Raw genomic sequence first — 22,318 nt, forward strand, 5'->3', positions numbered from 1 at the left:
TGTGGAACTGTGATGTTAGGTCAAATACTAATGTTCAGACAAATGTGGCAGAACAGGAGCAGGGCAAAGAAATATGGAAGTAACCTCAATCCTTAAAGGCCCCCACCACCCAGGCCATGTCTTCTTCAATCTGCTACCATTGAGAAAAAGGTACAGGAGCCTGAAAACGAGCACTCAGTGGCATAAAGATCGCTTCTTCCCCGCTACCATCAGATTCATGAATGAACCATCTCACTTTGTTTTTTTCCTGCACTGTTTTTTTTAAAAAGGTTGTTTATAGAAATGTTTGCACTCTGACGCTGCCACAAAATAATGAATTTCGTGACATGTTCATGACAATAAATTCTAATTCTGAATAGAGGATACATTTCATCAAAAGAAATTACTTGTAAATGGAAACAAAATTTAGGACCATTAGAAGAACTGAGAGACAATAGTGGGGGCCACTTATCATGAAGGTAGCTATCCAATAAAAGTAGAACAATTCAACATCCAATTGTTTGGAAATCCTGACAATTGGAATGTGGGCCAGGAATTCAACTGGTATGGTGTGCATCCAAATCGGGGGATGATGTGCAGTTGGAGAAGTTGGAGTATGTGCACTAGGGATCCAGGTTGTGGGCGCATTTGTAGCTGCAGATATGGGATCTATCCCAAGTTATTAAGAGAAGCAATCAAGGAGATTGCCATGGGCTATTTAAAATTTTTCCCCCCAAAAAATATACATAATAAAATTTAATATCACATTATATTAATTTTTTTCTTACAGACAACAAACAAAAACAGTCCCTTCCCTCCTCCCTTCCGTACATGCGAATCTGCACATCATTAGAGCTTACATATCTTTTAAATATATAGAATAAAATTGGGGAAACCACATTTAAATATATATACAAGTTGCATTTATAGTCCTTTCCTATTTGGGCCCCTTTGTGATCCAGGTATGGCTGCCAGATCTTTACAAAAGTGTCACATTTATTCTTTAATTATATGTGAATTTTTCCATCGCTGTTCATTTCTACAGTCTATTGTGCTATGAGTCGAGGGGAGTCAGCCTTCCAAGTGATTGCAATACATTTTTTTGCTATAGCCAAATTAGGTTTGGCATTTATTCAATTTGTTGCTTCTTTCCATATAATTGCCTAGTAGCTATAGCTCTGAGTCGACTGTGAAGGTCAGAGATTGCCGTGGGCTTAACTGAACTTGAACAGGCTAGATCCCAGAGGACAGAATAGCCAATTTAGATCCTGTTTAAGGGAAGTGCAATACACTGATGAGGCTTACATCACTGGTAGGGAAATTATTGACATATTATCTAGGATAGGACTTACTCCTATCTGGAAAAATTATTTATTTGGGATAGTCAACATGGCTTCATGCATTGGAGGTGGTCTTACAGTCATTTTTTGAAGAGGTAGGGACAATGATTGATGATGGTTGAACAATCATAGGAGGGCAGAAATACAAAAATGTGTAAAACATTATGTGATCTCGACTCATAGCACAATAGACTGTAGAAATGAACAGCAATGGAAAAATTCACATATAATTAAAGAATAAATGTGACACTTTTGTAAAGATCTGGCAGCCATACCTGGATCACAAAGGGGCCCAAATAGGAAAGGACTATAAATGCAACTTATTTAAGTCAATGTTATTATTATCTGATTATACAAGTACAATGTGATGAAACAGCATTCTCCAGTTCTTGGGCTAAAACATGCAGACAATACACATGCAGGACAAGTATTCATATCTCCAAATTAATATTATTTTGTTAATAAGAGAGTATCGGAGGGTGAGAGTGAGCAGTTCTTTTGGTCGTTCAGCATTCTCACTGTCCTGTTTCTCAGCCTGGTCGGGCTGGGTCTGATCCTCCTGGATCTACACCAATCCCCAAGTAATTAAATAGTTTGAGATTGATTTGAATTTAGCAGCATGCAAAGTTTGATGACTATACTCTGTGATTGTGTGTTGTCAAAAAAGCATGGATCACTTTTTTTCTTTTCTTTGGCTTGGCTTCGCGGACGAAGATTTATGGAGGGGTAACGTCCACGTCAGCTGCAGGCTCGTTAGTGACTGACAAGTCCGATGCGGGACAGGCAGACACGGTTGCAGGGGAAAATTGGTGGGTTGGGGTTGGGTGATGGGTTTTTCCTCCTTTGTCTTTTGTCAGTGAGGTGGGCTCTGCGGTCTTCTTCAAAGGATGTTGCTGCCCGCCGAACTGTGAGGCGCCAAGATGCACGGTTGGAGGCGACATCAGCCCACTGGCGGTGGTCAATGTGGCAGGCCCCAAGAGGTCCTTGTACCTCTTCTTTGGTGCACCTCTGTCTCGGTGGCCAGTGGAGAGCTCGCCACTGCGCTGGATGGGCCACGTCTCCAGAATGGAGGACCATCGCCTTCCCAAGATCGTGTTATATGGCGAGCTCTCCTATGACATTAGTGCTCTGTGATTAGTAAGGGATTACTTAAGGTAGTACGTGAGTGGGAAGGGAAGGTGGACAATGGGGCAGGCACGTTAAATAACTACCCAACTTCAGCGACAAATGAAAGTTCTCTTTCAGATCAGCAGAAGAGAGAATGCAGGCGGACTGGAGAGTGGGACTGGAGCTCGGCAATGCAAAAGCCCCCTCACCTGCACGGTTTAAAGGGGCTGCATCGTCAGCAGGGACCTTGAAGAAGAGTTCCACGGCGTTCGCCGCCTTCCGAACCGCTTCCTAACATTCTCAATGCGGACACTCCCGAGGGCGCGGCCCCCCGGCCCCGCGGCCCCCCGGCCCCGCGGCCCCCCGGCCCCGCGGCCCCCCGGCCCCGCGGCCCCCCGGCCCCGCGGCCCCCCGGCCCCGCGGCCCCCCGGCCCCGCGGCCCCCCGGCCCCGCGGCCCCCCGGCCCCGCGGCCCCCCGGCCCCGCGGCCCCCCGGCCCCGCGGCCCCCCGGCCCCGCGGCCCCCCGGCCCCGCGGCCCCCCGGCCCCGCGGCCCCCCGGCCCCGCGGCCCCCCGGCCCCGCGGCCCCCCGGCCCCGCGGCCCCCCGGCCCCGCGGCCCCCCGGCCCCGCGGCCCCCCGGCCCCGCGGCCCCCCGGCCCCCCGGCCCCCCGGCCCCGCCATTTGGAGGTGGGCACCTTTCACCCACCTGCCGCGCTCCCCTTTGGCCACGTCACCTCCCCCAGCTTCGGAGTCGCCGTCCGCGCCCTCACTCGCCGCCGGGATGTGCTGGCAAAGCCCGCAGCCACCGAGCAGCAACAGGGTGAGCGCCGCGATCTCAGGGCACCACCTCGGCACGAAGACGCCGGGCCTCATCACCGGCTGCTCCGCGTTCGGGTGCGGAAACCACCGTCGCTCATCCCGGCGCGTCCCTTCCGGCGCGTCCCTTCCGGCGCGTCGGCCGCACTGCACGCTGGGTGATGGAGTTCACCGGGGGGGAGGAGGCGACGCCGACTCGCACTCCCAGCGCACATCGCGGCTCCTCGATGGCGGTCCTTGCAGTGGATGAGCCTGGAGCTCAGACAAATGCAATATTCCACCTCTCAGCCCCGTGCATCCATCATTTGGATTTGATGGAGCTTTTTCCCAATTGGTTCGTTCCAGTTTCTTTCAGAAAGGATGAATTGTGCTCTTTGTTGCTGTTGCCTCCCAATCAATCACCCACTTCCATTCCTCAGCCCTCTGACAGATGCCTCAAGCCTTGCTGGTGGAAGTGGTGGTCCATTTCAATTGGGCTGACCGTTCAATACCTTCTTTAACTGCTCCAGGTCAGTATTTTAGATTCCCATTCTCAGGTGGAATCTCCCACAACCAAAACTCTGGTGGTAACAGGAGCAAGGGAAAGTTCCATGCCAGTTAAAATGCAGAATATAAGCTGAAATTTGAAAGAAACAACCTTCTGGGAGAAACTCAGCAGGCCACAAATGCCTGCCTGTCCCGCTTCGGACTTGTCAGACACCAACGAGCCTGCAGCAGACGTGGACGTTACCCCTCCACGAATCTTTGTCCGCGAAGCCAAGCCAAAGAAGAAGAAGTGAAGATACATAACCAATGCTTCGGGCTTGAGCTTAGCAAAGTTAAGGGCTCATCAAGGAATCATTTTGTACCTTGATGAAGGCCTCAAGCCTGAAACGTTACTTCTGTATCGTTAACTTTTCCACATAAAGCACACCGTGTGTCCTGCTGAGTTTCTCCAGCATTGAGTTTTTACATCACTCAGTGTCGGCAGTCCTTCATGTTTGAATCCCATGAGAGATCCCTAAGTCATATGAAAATAATCGAATTGTGCATTTTTCTAAGGCCATACCAAACTATATATTAAAAATAGCTAGACAGCATGAGATCTGCAATTCCTTAATTTCTGAATGACCTTTTCAGTTGACAACTATAACTTTGTGAAATCATCTTTAATGCTATGAAGCATCCCAAAGCACTTTACAGAAGCTTGGTTTTTAGATTCCAGCAATGGTACCCTTTGTAGTTCTGCTTACACCTTCCAGCAGGTGATTCCACCTCGACCCTCCCTTTCATCTGCTTCTCTGTGACCTAACTCCACCCCTTCCCACCTTGATCCATCTGCCCATTACCTTTCATCCTCAGTCCTCCTCTCACCTCCTGGCTCCTGTTGCACCTCTTCTCTTTCGACTGGCTGTCATTTCTCTCAGTCCTAATGCAGGGTCTCAATAAAACATTGATAATTTCTCCCCCTTCCCCTCCCCCCAATCACTTTTATTTGATCCTCTCCACAAGTCAAGAAGTAAAGAAATATGGGAGCATGTGTGAAGGCAGAAATTGGAGAAAGAACAGTGATCTTAGTGAAAAATTATAACTAAAAACAGTGAATGGATGTTCCATGGAGGAACTAGAAAAAACTATTGAGAATTTCAAAATTGATGCATTGCAGCTTATTGAGCTTGTTCTGAACTAATTGGCTACTATACTTTCTATTTTAAAATAGTGACTACTTTATGAAACATACTTTATTGGCACTAATACACTTAATGTGCTTTCCATAAACATTAGACTGAGGTCCTCCATCAGCCAGCTCCCCACCATGACTACCAGCCCCCCCACATCTCCATCGGGCACACAAAACTCAAAACGGTCAACCAGTTTACCTATCTCGGCTGCACCATTTCATCAGATGCAAGGATCGACAATGAGATAGACAACAGACTCGCCAAGGCAAATAGCGCCTTTGGAAGACTACACAAAAGAGTCTGGAAAAACAACCAACTGAAAAACCTCACAAAGATAAGCGTATACAGAGCCGTTGTCATATCCACACTCCTGTTCGGCTCCGAATCATGGGTCCTCTACCGGCACCACCTACGGCTCCTAGAACGCTTCCACCAGCGTTGTCTCCGCTCCATCCTCAACATCCATTGAGCGCTTTCATCGCTAACGTCGAAGTACTCGAGATGGCAGAGGTCGACAGCATCGAGTCCACGCTGCTGAAGATCCAGCTGCGCTGGGTGGGTCACGTCTCCAGAATGGAGGACCATCGCCTTCCCAAGATCGTGTTATATGGCGAGCTCTCCACTGGCCACCGTGACAGAGGTGCACCAAAGAAAAGGTACAAGGACTGCCTAAAGAAATCTCTTGGTGCCTGCCACATTGACCACCGCCAGTGGGCTGATATCGCCTCAAACCGTGCATCTTGGCGCCTCACAGTTTGGCGGGCAGCAACCTCCTTTGAAGAAGACCGCAGAGCCCACCTCACTGACAAAAGGCAAAGGAGGAAAAACCCAACACCCAACCCCAACCAACCAATTTTCCCCTGCAGCCGCTGCAACCGTGCCTGCCTGTCCCGCATCGGACTTGTCAGCCACAAACGAGCCTGCAGCAGACGTGGATTTTTACCCCCTCCATAAATCTTCGTCCGCGAAGCCAAGCCAAATAAGAAGAAGACATTGGAGCAACCTTGAATAAATTAACTTCAGACATGGCCATAAAAATTAGAAGTTCATGGCAATATGTGATCTTTGGAGCAGCACTGCTCAGATCAAAATAAAGTTAGGATTGTTTCATCTTCTGTTTGAGAACTCATGGTCAATTGTTTTATATTTGGTATCTCATTAATCCAACATTTTCTACAGGTGTGCTAACATTGCTGGATGCTTAGTTTCTTGAAGTGTTGAATGTGGAATGCAGATGAATGTGAGTACCATCTTGATACACTTGCATCTGAGAATGGCAGTCTTTAATTAGTGATCTTGGGTCCAAGCAAGGAAATGGCTTGATGACAAAGACGCTGTGATGTTGCTCATAAGAGTGAAAGATATCTGATATAAATAAGGGATCTGAATCAGAATCTATTGTCATGAACACGGCACAAAAATTCATTGATTTGTGACAGCATCACAAATCAATGAAATAAACCACCTATCAAAATAAAATAGTGCAAGAAAAAGAAAAAAATCCAAGTAAGGCAGTGTCTGTGGTTCATTGATCATTCAGGAATCTGATGGCAGAGGGGAAGAAGCCGTCCTTGTGCTGCTTAATCTTCGTCTTCAGGCTCCTAATGGTAGCAGAGAGTGAAGAGGGCATGTTGGGGGACCTTGAGGACAGAGGCTGGTGTCTTAATATACCTCCTCTTGTAGACGTCCTCAATTGAGTGAAGATTACTGCCCGTGATATCGCAGGCTGAGTTAACAACCCTCTGGTTGATCTGGTCCTTTAACTGAGACAAAGTGTGGTGAGATGGCAAGAAATGAAGGTATGTGATCCATCAGGAAGCTGAAGTATGGAAGCACAATCATTTATGTGTATTATGTGGAGTTGTTCCTTTAAGCAAATCACATTGTTGACGTCCAAGAAAAAGACAAAGGGAGGACACGACAGCCAGTGAGGAGAGGAAGGTTCATTACAACAACAGTAGTGATAGATATCTGAGACATTAATGAGTCTACAGGTTCTGTAAATTCTTGACATGGTAATCACATGACCAATTGACATCATCCTAATATGTTGAGAGTATTGAGTAGACTCAATTAGCGTGTTTGATAGAACTTTCAATGTGGCATTACCTTGAAAAGGCATGTAGCCTGTGAGAGTGTGAGGTAGCTTAAGTCAAAGCACTCTTCTGGTTTGCAAGCAAGGAAAAGGCTCACTGAGTTGTGGCATGGTCTCCTTCAAGGCTAAGTCATATGAATGTTAGAAGTGTATTCAATTGACTGCTAAAGTTGGGGGGATGATGAATGGGTTATGTGGGTGCAAAAAAGAAGAGATCTTTGGCAATGGGAGATGTCTGCATTAGAAATCCCATGAAAAATGTCTTGAGTTTATGGTCACCTTTAAATTGAGAGCACTGTACAAAGGTGCATGTCGTTGAAGAAGCTAACCATTGTTAGAGAAAGTAGTCCCCAGACCCTTCACAGTTGGGGTGAGAGAAAATGGAGCATGCATGGTGAGATTCTATATATTCAGTGGAGACATGTTAAGGACAAAGAAATAGGAATGCTCAATGGTATTTATTGCATAGCTGAAAAAAATGATTAAAAGAAGCTAGGGGCCTCCAGTTTAATTTAGTAACAAACTCTAAATAGATATGCATGACAAATAATTCTCTGGTTGGATGTGTACTTGGATGATTTCCACTGCCTTTCTCTGAGGCAGACCAAGAAAATTTGCACATTGACTTGTGAGATTCCTTTGAAGCCATGGAATGTAGATTATTGGGCCCTGGGAATTACTCCAGCTCAAAGCCTCATTCCTATCCCTTGCACCATTTCTTTCTTGATATAAATTTCCATCATTCCAGAAATTTAGTCTCCTAACATATCCTTTTCAAAGATAGTTCCAAAATACGTTTAAGTTTTCTGCCATTTCTCTGTTCCCCATTATTTCTCCTGAATTTTTGACAGTTGGAAAGTTGATTTTTAAAAATTCCCAACTTTTCACTCTTCACATTTCATGGAAGCTTTTCAAAGCTATTATATTCACTGCAAGTCCACTCTTACACTCAGTCTTCATAAGATTCCTTTCTTGTCATGCACCTATTTAAAATTTGTCCTAAAGGTGCAGAAAGAGGCACCACCCATTCCATGCTCTCACCAAAGAGAGTCTTTTCAGAAACAGTCTTCACCCATACAGGTTCCAGCAGTGAACCCAAGCTCCTAGTTCTGATCCTCTGAGATCATGACCTCTTCTTGGCATCATCACCCTCACAGATCCTGGTCCCAGTACTTACTTAGCTTTCATGAGGCTGCCTCCAGCAGCCCCCAGCCTGCTTGGAGTCCCTCTCCGGTCCACTGATCCCTTGGAGTCTGCAACCCTCCCAAGTCTCTGACAAGCATCGCCATGGTTTGGCTAAGGTTAAAAAAATGCTGCAGACCCCTTTTTTCAGACTGTTGGCATATTGACCAGGCAGTAGGACCTCTCAGAGGAGCCCGAGGTCTTCCTCCCTGTGGTTCTGGGAAAACTTCCGGGACTTGGGCTTCCTCGAACAAGTCCTTTAAAGCATTGTAAAGCTTTCTACACAGAATACTCCAAATGACGAACCACAAGCCATCAGAAGGAGAACATTCAGCCCATCGAATCTGCTCCACCAATCAAATCACGCTTTCCCCTCTCGCCTCCGATCTGTGCGTTCCAGGGGAAGACTGGCCCGCCGGAGGCGAGGGACTGACTCGGGCGGGAATCGCTGGGCCAGCGAGGAGGAGGAACATTGGGTGTGGTTCTCAAGCAGCGCACGGAAACCGGTCCATTCTCCTCGAGCCCAATCAGGCTCAGCAGTTGCTTCAGAATCCCTCCCCAAACCCGAGGGGCTGCAGAAGCCTTTGCACTTCTGATTGGCCGAGTTAAAACTGCTGTGAGGAAATTTCAGCGCCGCCCGGTTCTCTGACTCATTTAATCCCACGGTTACTGTATTCCTCACCCCTTTTTAAATACCCTCAGGCAGATTTTCTCCGGGCTCCCTCGAGGGGGGGGGGGGGTGGGAGAGGGAGGGAGAGAGAGGGAGGGAGACCCCGGCCGTGGGGGAGGGAGGGAGGGAGGGAGACCCCGGCCGTGGGGGAGGGAGGGAGGGAGGGAGACCCCGGCCGTGGGGGAGGGAGGGAGGGAGGGAGACCCCGGCCGTGGGGGAGGGAGGGAGGGAGACCCCGGCCGTGGGGGAGGGAGGGAGACCCCGGCCGTGGGGGAGGGAGGGAGGGAGGGAGACCCCGGCCGTGGGGGAGGGAGGGAGACCCCGGCCGTGGGGGAGGGAGGGAGACCCCGGCCGTGGGGGAGGGAGGGAGACCCCGGCCGTGGGGGAGGGAGGGAGGGAGACCCCGGCCGTGGGGGGAGGGAGGGAGGGAGACCCCGGCCGTGGGGGAGGGAGGGAGGGAGGGAGGGAGGGAGACCCCGGCCGTGGGGGAGGGAGGGAGACCCCGGCCGTGGGGGAGGGAGGGAGACCCCGGCCGTGGGGGAGGGAGGGAGACCCCGGCCGTGGGGGAGGGAGGGAGACCCCGGCCGTGGGGGAGGGAGGGAGACCCCGGCCGTGGGGGAGGGAGGGAGACCCCGGCCGTGGGGAGGGAGGGAGGGAGGGAGGGAGGGAGGGAGGGAGGGAGGGAGACCCCGGCCGTGGGGGAGGGAGGGAGGGAGGGAGGGAGGGAGGGAGGGAGGGAGGGAGACAGGGAGACCCCGGCCGTGGGGGAGGGAGGGAGACCCCGGCCGTGGGGGAGGGAGGGAGACCCCGGCCGTGGGGGAGGGAGGGAGACCCCGGCCGTGGGGGAGGGAGGGAGACCCCGGCCGTGGGGGAGGGAGGGAGGGAGGGAGGGAGGGAGGGAGGGAGGGAGGGAGGGAGGGAGGGAGACCCCGGCCGTGGGGGGGGAGGGAGGGAGACCCCGGCCGTGGGGGGGGGAGGGAGGGAGACCCCGGCCGTGGGGGGGGAGGGAGGGAGACCCCGGCCGTGGGGGAGGGAGGGAGACCCCGGCCGTGGGGGAGGGAGGGAGACCCCGGCCGTGGGGGGGGGAGGGAGGGAGACCCCGGCCGTGGGGGGGGGAGGGAGGGAGACCCCGGCCGTGGGGGGGGGAGGGAGGGAGACCCCGGCCGTGGGGGGGGGAGGGAGGGAGACCCCGGCCGTGGGGGGGGAGGGAGACCCCGGCCGTGGGGGAGGGAGACCCCGGCCGTGGGGGAGGGCGACCCCGGCCGTGGGGGAGGGCGGGAGGGAGACCCCGGTGGGGACACCGGGATCCGCCCTGGGTTGGGCACCATGAGGCTTCCAGGGAAGCGGGCGCCTGATCCCCGGGAAGGTGGGGACGGACTGTCGAGCCCCGCCGGGCAGGGAGGCGCGAACGCAAAGACAGAGTCGGCCTCTGGGGGACTAATTTTGCGGGGCTTCGCCCTCCCGGCGAACGCAGGAGCGCGGCGGAATGGGGAGGGGAGGGGAGGGGAGGGGAGGGCGGCGGAGAACTCCCTCCCCCCCCCCCCCGTGAGAGGGCGGGTCTGCAGCCGGAAGCTGCCCCCTCTTTCCCCAGCCGAACTCTTCCGCGTTCATCAATGTGCTGCCCTTGGTCGCCGCTCATTCCTCCCCCCTCCTCCCGTCTCTGTCGGCACCCCTGACCGCAGCCTCTCTTCCCTCCAGCTGGCTCGGCCGCACATTTCTTCTCTCCATCAAGCCGAGGGCGTAATATGCGAAGTTTCCGCATCCCGAACCGCTCAGTGTTTGCGCTGCTCTTCCTCTTCTCCTTGTCGTCCTCGTTCCTCTACTTCATCTATGTAGCGCCTGGATTAGGTGAGTGCCACATGGTCGTGCTGGTCCCGCGAGGTGGGGCAGGGTCGCGTTGTCATTGCGGGGACACCATGGGACGCGGCTGCGGGAGTCGCCGGGCTTCCCGACAGCGAGTGGATGCTCGACGAGCGGAAGCGCTGCTCAGCCTGGCCGCGGGGGCCAGGAGAGACGCCCAAAGAAAATGCTTTGGATGTCCGGGGTGGATGCTTTGGCACACGATCCCCCCCCCACCCCCACCCCTTTCCTTTGCTCCTCGCCTTCATGTTGAGCGGGCGTGATTCCGGTTGGAGATGTTTCATCGTATCTCGAATCAAGACCCGGTGGCAACTCCAGCCACTTGGTGAATGTAACTTTTCCGTGAGTGGGAACGTGGACGTGAAACTCCTTCCACCCGACCTTCTGCAGCCCTTCATGTTCCCTGCAGTGGCAGAAAGTTGGCCAGTTCCATATTATAGGGTTGGCCAGGTCCATCATCTCCAAATGACTCTTGCAAATGGTAATTTCTCTCCAGGCTTGGGAATGAGGGACCAACTGGACAAGTCTTGGATGAGCATCGTTCCAACCTTCTTCACCAAGTTGGATCTTGTTCACCAAGTTATTCAACTCTTGGTTGCCCCAACCTGCAACCTTTTATCTCAGAGGGTTGCCTGTCCCTTCCAACCCTTGCAATCTCATCAAAATTTGACGGGAGTCCTTTTTTAAACAATAAATGGAGATGACTTTTAACCTTGACAAATAGGAAAGGAAACCTTTTCCATGATGTTATAGATAGAGAATTTGGGTTAAAAAGGGTTTAAGTTAAAATTCGTCATAAAAGGGGGCGAACCACTGGAGTTTAGCTGGAAAATGTTACAACAGACTTGCAACAGATTTAACGACAGGAGCCCAAGATTGATAAAGAGTGAAAAACAGGATTTGGTGTGAGCAGAGGTCACGAGGGATCGTGGCGTGCGTGACGAACAGTAATCAGGATGATTCTGCAAAAACGAACCAATTAAAGCAGCGTAGTGGAGATGCCGAAGGACAAGCAAATTGTATAAAAAAACAACGCACTGTATGTATCGGGGCTCGACTTGGCGAGAAGCCGGTTGAGTCCAACTCTGCAGACTTGTGAATAAAGCTTGTCGTGTCACCGATCTTAAAGAGACTCATTTGTGAGAATTTGTGTTTCTGACACATAATAGTGCAAAATGAGACTTGGAGCAGCCATTCTCAACTGAAATCATCAACCATTTTTATGTCGGGGAGAAGTTTGGAAGAAACCGACTAAATTTGACTGCTTCACTGGGAAGGGGACCAATAAAGTCTGAGCAGAATCCTGAGCAAAAAAAAACCTATTGAGAATGGCTGACTTAGAGGGTTATGAATGTTTAATCTTGTGACTAAAAGATACATAACTCAAAACCTATTTGGATAAGTATCCCAAAAGAAAGTACAGGATACAGAGAACGGGGACTGGATTAGTTGATCAAAGTTGCCTCGTTTAGTTCCGGCTGTGTGCCAGATGTTCACCACACTCTGTATGGGTTGCAAAAGGTGCTCTCCAGAACTTCACAAAGATGTGGTAGGAAACTGAACGCTTCACAAATTGTATTTTAATGTTTTCCTATTGTTGGCAGAATTCACAGAGAAATTGCCATCTGCTCCTAGTTCCAAGTTTCCTGTCAACAGTGGATCTGACAGAGTGATGGCACGTCATACACTTTTTATATTGGTTTTGTGAGCCTCAATCTTTATTCACCATGTATTTGGTGTTGGGGTAGCATGATTTAACCTTGTCATTGCCTCAGCATCACAGGCAAGTTCCACCATTACATATGGATCATTGTTTCACTTTTCTCAATTTTAATAGTTGAACTCCCATACACGTACAAAGAATCTCAGGGTTGTATGTGTCATGGATGTACTCTGACAATTTGAAATCTGAACTGTTATCCATACTTCAGTTGTTATCCAGCAAAACTGGGATTACTTTTTAAAGCTGTTAATTAAGATTGGCACCCCCCACTTAACAACTGTGGTATTATGCTTCCGAGGACATTTGCGAACTTGAGGAGTATTTTTCATGTTCCAGCTTTGGGACTGTTGGTGGTTAAGTTTAAAACCCCAAATATTGATTCATTGTTATTTGGATGAAAAGACTTGGCAATTAATTGTGTAGTTTTAATTAAATACTGTAGCGGCAGTAACACTGCTACTGAAAGAACACACAACCAGACGGGTTGAACTCAGTGAGCAGAAAACTGGTTTATTGCCGGCTGCCGGGCTGAACTTGTACTCTCAGCCCGGACCTGGCTGAGAACCATGCTGGGGGGGGGGGGGCAATGTCACTCGGGTCCCCCAGCGCAGGTTTCTGAGCCCAGTGCTGAGAAGAAGGGCCCCCGACGGCGTCATTTTGCCCGGCTGCCCCGCCACATGGATTACAAGTGGCATGCCGCTACAGTACTTATTTTTTTAGAAAGATCTGATATAATGGTTCATATTTTGCTTTCCTTCAGTCTTGATTAAACTTCATTCAGTTTAAATCTATTTGCCTTTGTTATTATGCTTGTGATGGGAAGCAAGTTCCATTTGAGTGTCTGTTGAAGCATGTTGAACCCAGTGATCCGTTAGATCACCAGTAATTTTAGTGTAGTTAATGGTTTGCTGTGTACTGGCAGCTCCATTTGGCATGCAATTTAATTTTAGAAAGATATGTTTGAAATTGGGTTGAGAACAGAAGAATTAGACAGTTTAAATGGTGCTTTTTATTTCACTTTCACCTCTACTCCTGGTCACATTTTTTCCAGACAAGATGACTAATGTGTGCAAATCTTTGCTCAGGTAAATTGCTTATGTTAGGTTATTTGTTTGCCAGTCTGGATATTGTGAAATTTTGCCTGTCTACAAACAACTCACCTTCTACCCTTTTCCTCTTCAAAGCCTTTTTTTTTGTTCCGTTAAAGGGAAATTTGGTAATTAAGAGCTGTGATGACTTGAACTCGTTGAATGATCAAGTACATGAAAGATTTTACTCACTGCAAATTAGGAGGATGGAACCCCAATTCAAGATGCTATTGTTAACATTTTACCATCTCCTCCCATCCACTGCAGATTTCATGTGAGGTACTGCCTTAAGGCAGCCAAAATCATAAAGGACCTCCACCACCCTGGTCATACCCTCTTCTCACTGGTACTTTTGGGCCTACAGATCTTTACAGAAGCTGAAAGATCAGCACATAGGCTCAAGAGCAGTTTATTTCCAACAGCTATCAGATGCTTGAACCTCCCCTGGACACTCCACAATGACTTGTTTGATCTTGTACTTAGCGTGAACCCATCCATTACCTCAAGGCTCCTTGCTTTTAAGCAAGTGGATGCTGGGTTGAAATATGAATTCCTCTGTAATTATTAGAAATTGGAAGTTTGAGGTTTTCTGTAAGAGATGAGAATCTTGCATGGATTGCATTTAATTAAAGAAAAATAATTCAACTGAAAACTCTAATTTATGAGAGATTAAATATTCCAAGGAACACTATAATATGCATCTGAGCTTGAAATTATATTTTTTAGGTTGATCTTAAAATAATATTCAGTGGGTGCTTTTGAGAAATTGATATTGAACTATGTTTGAATCAGTAGTTGAACTATTTTTCTGTTCTCTTGAACTGAACAGCCTTTTTGTTTCTGAGATGAATATAAAGCGATAAAAGTTTGATCCTGAGTTTCAAATGCTTTTGCACAATATTTCCCCAAGGAGCACATTTTAATAATTAACAGAATACAAGTTAAAGCATGAATGCAGGTTCTGGGATAAGTCAATAAAATGAATGGTACTTAAAATGGTTACAGAGTTCACAGATTAATGTGGTTTTTCTAGCCTTATAATCCTACACTTGTTGAGAAAATGTTGGAATTTGTTTTGAAATAGATTTAATGTTGAATTAAGGAAGGTTGAAGATGAGAATTCTGTTATTTTGGGAAAACTGGAAAGAAATTTCAACATGCCTAACTGGCTTACTCCATTATTAGAAGTTGCATTGTGTATTGTACAATGGTTTGAATTCAGTTATGACCCTCTCTACTGACACTGCAAAACCCTTTTTAAGCCTGAGAAACTCCTTTTTTTTTAAATTCCATTCACTTTCAAGAAATGAAAGGCCCTGCCAGATGTACTCACCTGGACCTGAGTTACACTTGTCATTTTGTTGGCAACCGGAACCTATTCTGGCTTTACTCGCAACTCTTTCTCTGTGTATAAATACCTTGCTGCACTTGTGGAGACATGACCAGTTTTATCCATGTCTTATCCAACAATCGGGATTACAGTGGTTGAATGATTAAACCATTTCCATCATCTGGATTCACGATGAAGATCGATGTCCAGCTTTGCACAGGGAGTCATTAAGATTTCAGCACCTTTATTTTTTTTTAAAAAAAAAAGGAAATTGGTGTGAAAATATGATCAAAGAAAATCTAGTTAATGTTCTTGATCTCCTGTTATTTCTAGTCCAGCAGGAATGAAAAATCTGTCCCTTGGTTGTGGCATCTATCTTTCAACTTTTTTTACTTGAATCTGAGGACTGAAACTAATTTAGGGATATGGTGGGGGGGGGGGGGGGGTGGTGGTCAAAGAGAAGCTCAACAGAGATTGAATGACTGAGATTAAATCTGTGTGGTTAGTTTCTCAGTGAAGGCCAGGGAACATTGGCACAGAAGCATTTAATCAAACACGTAACAACTGAGATCATTTATTTTATCCAGTCCTTTCCCACTGGGACATCACTCCCACTCTCCATCACCACTAAGAATTCTGGATCCCACCACCTTCTCTTCAGCAGGGTTGTACAATCCCTTTACATATCTAATCCCTATCAAGAAGACTTCAGGATTCTCTGCTTAACTGAATGCAGAGCCATTCAGTCCCCATTAAATAATGCTCTTCTCCACTCCACAAATTCAAGTCAAGTTTATTGTCTTCTGACTGTACAAGTATAACCTAACAAAACAGTGTTCTCCTGTCCTTGGTGCAAAACATGCAGACGCACAACCAGACATAACTCACATAAAGACACATATTACATATGCAGGACAAGGACTAGATCTTAAAAAATAAATAAATATTGTTTTGTACAAATGAGACTCTCGGATGGTTAGTGTGAGCTGTTCCTTTGGTCGTTCAGCGTTCTCACTGACAGTGGGAAGAAGCTATTTCTCAGCCTGGCGATGCTGGCGCTGATGCTCCTGTATCTCTTTCCCAATGGGAACAGCTGAAAGATGCTGTGTGTGGGGTGGAAGGGGTCTTCAGTGATTTTGCCCGCCCTCTTCAGACAATGATCCGAGTAGATCACATCAATAGAGGGAGGGAGATTTCATTAATCCTCTCCGCCTCTCTTCTGGTCCTGTGGATTGGCCTCCGATCTATTTCACCGCAGCGACCGTATCGCACTGTGATGCAGCCGGCTAGGACGTTCTTGATAGAGCTCCTATTGAAATTTGATATAATGGTGACTGTCTCCTTTAACTCTCCCAAGGTATTATGTACAAGATTTGTTTATTTTTGTTTGCCATAAAGACACAAAAAGAAGTGCCCCTAGCAAGAGAAAGAGAAGAGTCCCTGCAGAGACAGCGTCTGTGAATTCACCTCTTGTACTCCAGTAACCTCTGCAGTTGCACGGCCTCCTGAGGTCCTCGTTCCAAACCTCTGGTACAATCAGAAAGCTATCACACCCGAGGTCCTACAGGAGCCCTTCTCGCTCTCAGCACCTGCACAAATCACGGTCCTGATATCTGGCTACCATGAGCCGGACTCCAGATCCACGTTCATGTGTATGGGCCCCAGCTACATCTGCCCTTTTGCTGGGTATGTGGATCAGTCACTATTCCAATCCTATTCTGATACGACTCCTCAACTCATCCTCTGCTTCATTGATGACTGCATCTGTGCTGTTTCCTGTATCCCTACAGAAAATTTGACAATTTCATGAATTCCACTGTCAACTTCCATCCGGCTCTTAAAATTTACCTGAACTATTTCTGACAACTTTTCCCTACTTTGATCTCCATGTCTCCATCTTAGGGGGCAAACTATTTAGGACATCTATTACAAACCCACAGCCTCTCTGGGCTACCTGGATTATGCCTCTTCCCATCTTGTCCCTTGTAAGAACACCATCCAATGAGATTGAACACCTAAATTTTGATTATGGATCTAAATCTGATCTTCCTGTAGCTGACCATTTTAACTCTTTCCCCCGCCCCCCCCCTCCCACCCATTCCTACAAGGATGGGCATGTTCTTGGTATCATTCAATGTCAGGGCGAGGCCAAACGTAAACTTGACTGGACAGTCTTGAATGGTATGAATAGGGATTTTTCTAATTTTGGGTAACTCCCACCTGATCTGATTCCACCTTTTATTTTTAACTTACTCTTGTAGTTGGTCACCTCTAATGTTTCTTTTACACCCCCCCCCTTCCCCCTTCTAATGGTCCTTCTATCTGTCTCTCCACTCTCACTCTTTTTCCTTCTGTCCTGTCACCTCTGGGGCCTTTCCTCAGCTTCTTTCCCCCCCTTTGTATATGTTAATTCACCCAATTCTCTTTAGTCTTGATATAGGGCCCAGACCCACACTGTTGACTGACCAATAGACAATAGGAGCTGGAGTAGGCCATTTGGCCCGTCGGGCCAGCACCGCCATTTTAGATCATGGCTGATCATTACCATCAGCCATTTGTATCCCTGGATGCTGTCTTACTGTTGAGTTCATCCAGCAATTCTTTGCTGCTTTATTGTCTTCCCTGTTGGGGTTATTGCATGTTATTTAGTCATTGGTTTCTTTTTGTGTGCAGAAAAAAATGTACTTGAGAAATACTTGTAAGATGGGGTCAATCAAAAAATATAAGGAGTTTATTGAACCTTTTATGATCTTGAATGATTAATAGCTAATAAGTATCTTTCAGCCACTATTTTAATTAAGATCTAAGTTCAGATTTATTGTCAGAGGACAGTTTCTTTTATCTGTGGGCCAGGCAGAATTTCTATCTATCGATAGTGTAAGCTGTACTCAAGAGAAAGATGAGCACACAGAAAGAAACATAAACAAATTTGCGATCCAGAAAAACTATTTTGTAATAAATAATGTGCAAAATAAGAATCTTTAAATGAGTCTCTGAGTTGTTTTGGAGTTTGATAGTGGAGGGGCAGCAACTGTTTCTGAACATCTTGTGCACCTTTTCTGACTGCAGTTGCAAGAACAGATCATGTACTAGGTGGTGTGGATCCTTGATGATTGCTGCTGATCTCCCTCTTTCTTTTTTATTCTGTTTGTTGAAGAGGAGAATTGCATTACATTCATGGATTTACAAGTGTATAAGAAAAATAACATATTAATATTTAACAAATATAATTTAACCATAAATTTCTTCTCTTGTAAAACCAAAAGAAAAAGAGAGAAAAAAAGTTTTTATTACAAAATCCCCTCTAACTAATCAAACAAAAAGAGGGACAGGGCCATCCATTCCGCGAGTAAAGTAGGAAACCAAATTTACCAAAAGGAACTAGGAGAGAAACCAGTGTAAAATTATGATTCTTAAACTATATGAAAAAATTGAATAAACAGTCGCCAGACTTCTTCAAATTTAAAAGATGTGTCAAATGTCCAACTCCTGATTTTCTCCAAACTTAAACATGACATGACAGCAGAGGGCCATTGAAGTAGAGTTGGTGGGTTAGGATCATTCCATTTAAGTAATAGGGCTTTTCTAGCCAATAATGTTAAAAAGGTGATTATTTGCTGTGTGAACACAGGCACATGCCCAGTCTCTGCTGGTATTATTCCAAAAATTTGGTTGTAATTCTAATCCTAGAACTTTTGTTAGGGTTTCAAAGACACCTTTCCAGAAATGATCAAGTTTTGAACATGACCAGAACATAGGAGTTAAAGTGGCTATTTCAACTTTGCACCTCTCAAGTAGGGTTTGCATTGGGAAAAATATGGGCCAACTTTATCTTTTGACGTATGTGCCCGATGTACCACCATGAATTGATTCAAGGAATGACTGGCACAAATTGATAAAGTATTTACTAGTCGAAAAATATGATCCCATTGATCGTCTGGAAGGAATTCTTGGAATTCTGATTCCCAAGAACCTTTAATTTTATCATTGGATATCAGTCACAAATTAAGTCCTGATTATATATTGTAGCTATTAATCCTTTCTGAAGTGGAACACCTGAAAAAGATTGTCCATCATATTAGATGGGTAAGCAGAAGGATAGTTTGGAAGTAAAGCACACAGAAAGTCCCTTATTTGCAAATACCTAAAAAATGGTGCCTTTCTCAAATCCTATGTCTGCTTACTGATTGAAAGACATTAAGCAGTCTCCAGCAAAGAGGTCTGAAAACATTATTACTCCTTTAGTTTTCCATATTGAAAATGTCTGATCAAACAATGATTCTTCAAAAAAGAAATTAAGATGTATTTTTACTACATAAAACAAAATGATTAATCCCCAAAAAATTTACAAAACTGGAACCAAATCCTTATTATATGCTAAAGAGCTGGGTTAAGGTCTCGTCTATTAATTTTGGATAACGCAAAGGGTAGAGGAGCTCCCAGCAATGAGGCCAACGAGTACCCCCAACTGAATTCCTCTCCAAATCTCCCCGTAAAGAACATTCATATACATCTGAATAATAAATCCTAAAGGTAATATATTGGATATTAATAACCCATAGTAAAATCTAAAATTAAGGTGAGACATTCCTCCGTCTTTTGTTTTTGCAACGAAGGGTTGCTCAATTTAGGATTTTTATTTTTCCATATGTAAGAAGATAGTCTACCTTGTCAAAAAAATTTTTTAGGATTGAAGGAAGGTACTGCTTGAAAAGTATATAAAAACTTTGGTTAAATTATAATTTAACCAAATTATAATTCAACTTTAAAGGGTATTTGATCATGTAAATATTCCTGATTATTAATAGGAAAAAGTTCATTCTTATAAAGATTGAATTTGTATCCTGAAAAACTACTGAATTCAGAAAGTAGGGACAGAATAAAAGGAATAGATTTCTTGTGATCAGAAATATAAACTAATACATTGTCCAAGTTTAATGAAACCTTATCTATCGTTTCAGCCTTCTTGATATCTTGAATGTCATTGGACTCTCAAAGGGCAATAGCTAAAGGCCCAAGAGCCAAATGAAATACCAAAGGACAAAGAGGGCAGTCCTGCCAAGTGCCCCTAAACAGCCTAAAATAAATTTTTTATATCAAAACTACATGGGTTTATATGGGCCATTGACATTGCCAGTGTTGTTTTTATGTAGCTAGGATCCTTTGTTCCCTCTTTAGAACCTGTAATAGTGAAATCTGTGGCTGGAGTTCCTAACCAGCCCAAAATTTGGTTGTGTCTAAAAGTTAGCACTTGAACAACTGATAACTGTTAAGTAAAGCTGCCTTGTACAAATAAAAAGGGCTTATCTCAAAAAAAAATGCAGTCATGTTTCTTTAACATGCAAGTAAATATTGGAAAACGAAAGTTGCATCAGTGGAAGAGAAACGGCTAACTTTTTAAGTTGAAGGCATTCAAATAGGATTATCAATGTCGTATCATCTAACATCTGCATCTTATGGGTTACCATTGCATGGACACTTGCACAAATCCTTGATCTACAAGAAAAATAGCAAGCGATTCCTGATTTTTCCACTTCCTAGAAGATGCCCTATAGGAACACCACCGCTCTTTCCACTTCCTATAAGATGCCCTATAGGAACACCACCGCTCTTTTTGCTTGAATGAACGTAGAGACACTTGAAACTGAATGGGCATTCATGGCATATCATTTAGCATCTGAAATATTCACTCCGAAACTGCACAACTAATGAAATTGGAGCACAGTTTAATTAATTGAAAAATTTGAAGGATCACTGTATTTCCAGTGACCGACATCTGTATTAAATGCAGACACATTTGCGGCGTGTATATTCTGTGATCAGTGCTGCATCTGTCCTATTAAGTTTTGTATGATTAATTAAAATGTGCTTTTATGGAATGAATGCAGCAGAATGAGAACATTGCTTGTCATTTCTAAAATTTCACAACTGCTTCATTGCCCAAAGACTTTGTTTCTTTAATCTTTTGGGGAGCGTTGGGGGTGGGGTGGGGGGGGGGAGGCAGGGCACAGCAGAGTGTGTTTGAACAGTTGTGGATAATTTTATATGCTGCCCGTCGATTCTCAGATGTTTGACCAAATTTACTGAAAAGTTCAAGTAAGCAACCTTCCCATTTTAAAATATACATCCTTAAATTCAAAAATGTTCCCCAATTCTGGATATTCCTGCAATATTAAGGCATCTCGAGCAGTCTAATTTTTGAGCTCTCCATCGTGACTAGTTATGCCTCAGTAGCTAAAGTCCTAACGTTTGGGATACCCTTCCTGAAACCTTTCAGCCATCCCTGAAAACTTCTTTTGAGTTTGTTACACAGTGACACAAGTTTTATTCTTCTAATCATAACTAATAATAATTAGTAATCAGACAATATCTTTATGGCAGAAAATGAAACTTTATTTGTTTTATATTTAATAAATACGTTTCCTGTCAAGCACTGTGTAATGTTAACCTGATTGAGCTATTTCTTTCTTGGAAACTTGCTTTCAACTCTTATTTGCTTTACCTCCTGGACCTTCCCTGTTCTCAATAATATGCAAATAATATGCATTCTGCTGAATGATTTTGTGGTGCCATTTGTGATTCATACCAATCAATCTGCAGAGTAGATCATTCAATCTAGTGTGAAGCCACTTTATTTGTTATCAATTCCTTTATCCATATACATAATGTTTACTCCCACATAAAGTTATCACTGGATTACAACATTCTCTTTCTATTTCAGGTGATGTCTTCTTCACCCCCAACACCCCCTCACCCATCTTCCCACTATAATTTGGATTAGAAATGCAAAATAAATAAAAATTCAGTCCTCTATTTCGCACACTGTTAATTGAGGCTCTTGTTTCAGAGGATTTTTAAAATTTCAGCTCAATGAATGCTAAATAAAAATTAGTTGGGAGAACATTGTGGAAAATTACATTTGATCTTGAAGCAGATGAGTGCTTTTTTACCAATCTGTGCTGATCTTTGGTGAGTCGATACATTCTCAAAATAAACTTGATATCCTATGTTCAAGAACCACGCACTCTTTTAACTAATGCAAACTTCTGTATATTACTACTGATATCTGCTGTAACCAAGCCTCAGATGGAGCACAATTTTTCAAAAACAGTGGGCAAAATTTGTTCTCTTTTTGCAATTAATTTATTATCTCAATGATGGGTCTGTTCAAAGAACTGGAAAATGATTCAGGTGATCATAATTTTGAAAAGGAAATAAAACCTGTTGGCATACGCTGCTTATCCAGAAATGAAATGATCTGAAAAGTCAAAAACATTCCCAAGTTCCATGTTACAGAACTTATTAGAATGACCTTTTCCTTTCTTACTCTGCTCTAACACCTATCTGTCATTTTCATTCTTCCAAAGAAAAGTGCTGCTCTTGACGTTTCTGATAAGCACATGGTAAAACTGACTATGAAATGTAGATCTTTTGTACTTCCTCCAGAAATAGTTTTTGACAATTTAGC

The 22,318-nt window shown here is 45.4% G+C and overlaps 2 protein-coding genes across 4 annotated transcripts in view; one reads left to right on the top strand and one right to left on the bottom strand.

Annotated features, from left to right (window-relative positions):
* slc9a8 (solute carrier family 9 member 8) overlaps nucleotides 1-3,373 on the bottom strand; it is a 46,173-nt gene extending 42,800 nt beyond the window's left edge. The window contains exon 1 of the mRNA XM_069883678.1: nucleotides 3,132-3,373. Within this exon, the coding sequence (XP_069739779.1) occupies nucleotides 3,132-3,298 (167 nt within the window). The 5' untranslated portion in view covers nucleotides 3,299-3,373. The remainder of the gene's footprint in view (nucleotides 1-3,131) is intronic.
* Nucleotides 3,374-10,393: 7,020 nt separating this feature from the next.
* Nucleotides 10,394-22,318, top strand: part of LOC138735613 (beta-1,4-galactosyltransferase 5-like) — a 68,035-nt gene continuing 56,110 nt past the window's right edge. For 2 of the 3 annotated variants that reach the window (XM_069883679.1, XM_069883681.1), the window contains exon 1: nucleotides 10,394-10,697. In XM_069883679.1, coding sequence (XP_069739780.1) covers nucleotides 10,595-10,697 — 103 coding nt within the window. In that variant the 5' untranslated portion in view covers nucleotides 10,394-10,594. The remainder of the gene's footprint in view (nucleotides 10,698-22,318) is intronic. The other variant, XM_069883680.1, reaches the window with a different exon arrangement.

The sequence above is a fragment of the Narcine bancroftii genome, chromosome 6 (genome assembly GCF_036971445.1).
Source record: "Narcine bancroftii isolate sNarBan1 chromosome 6, sNarBan1.hap1, whole genome shotgun sequence".
Lineage (NCBI taxonomy): Eukaryota > Metazoa > Chordata > Chondrichthyes > Torpediniformes > Narcinidae > Narcine > Narcine bancroftii.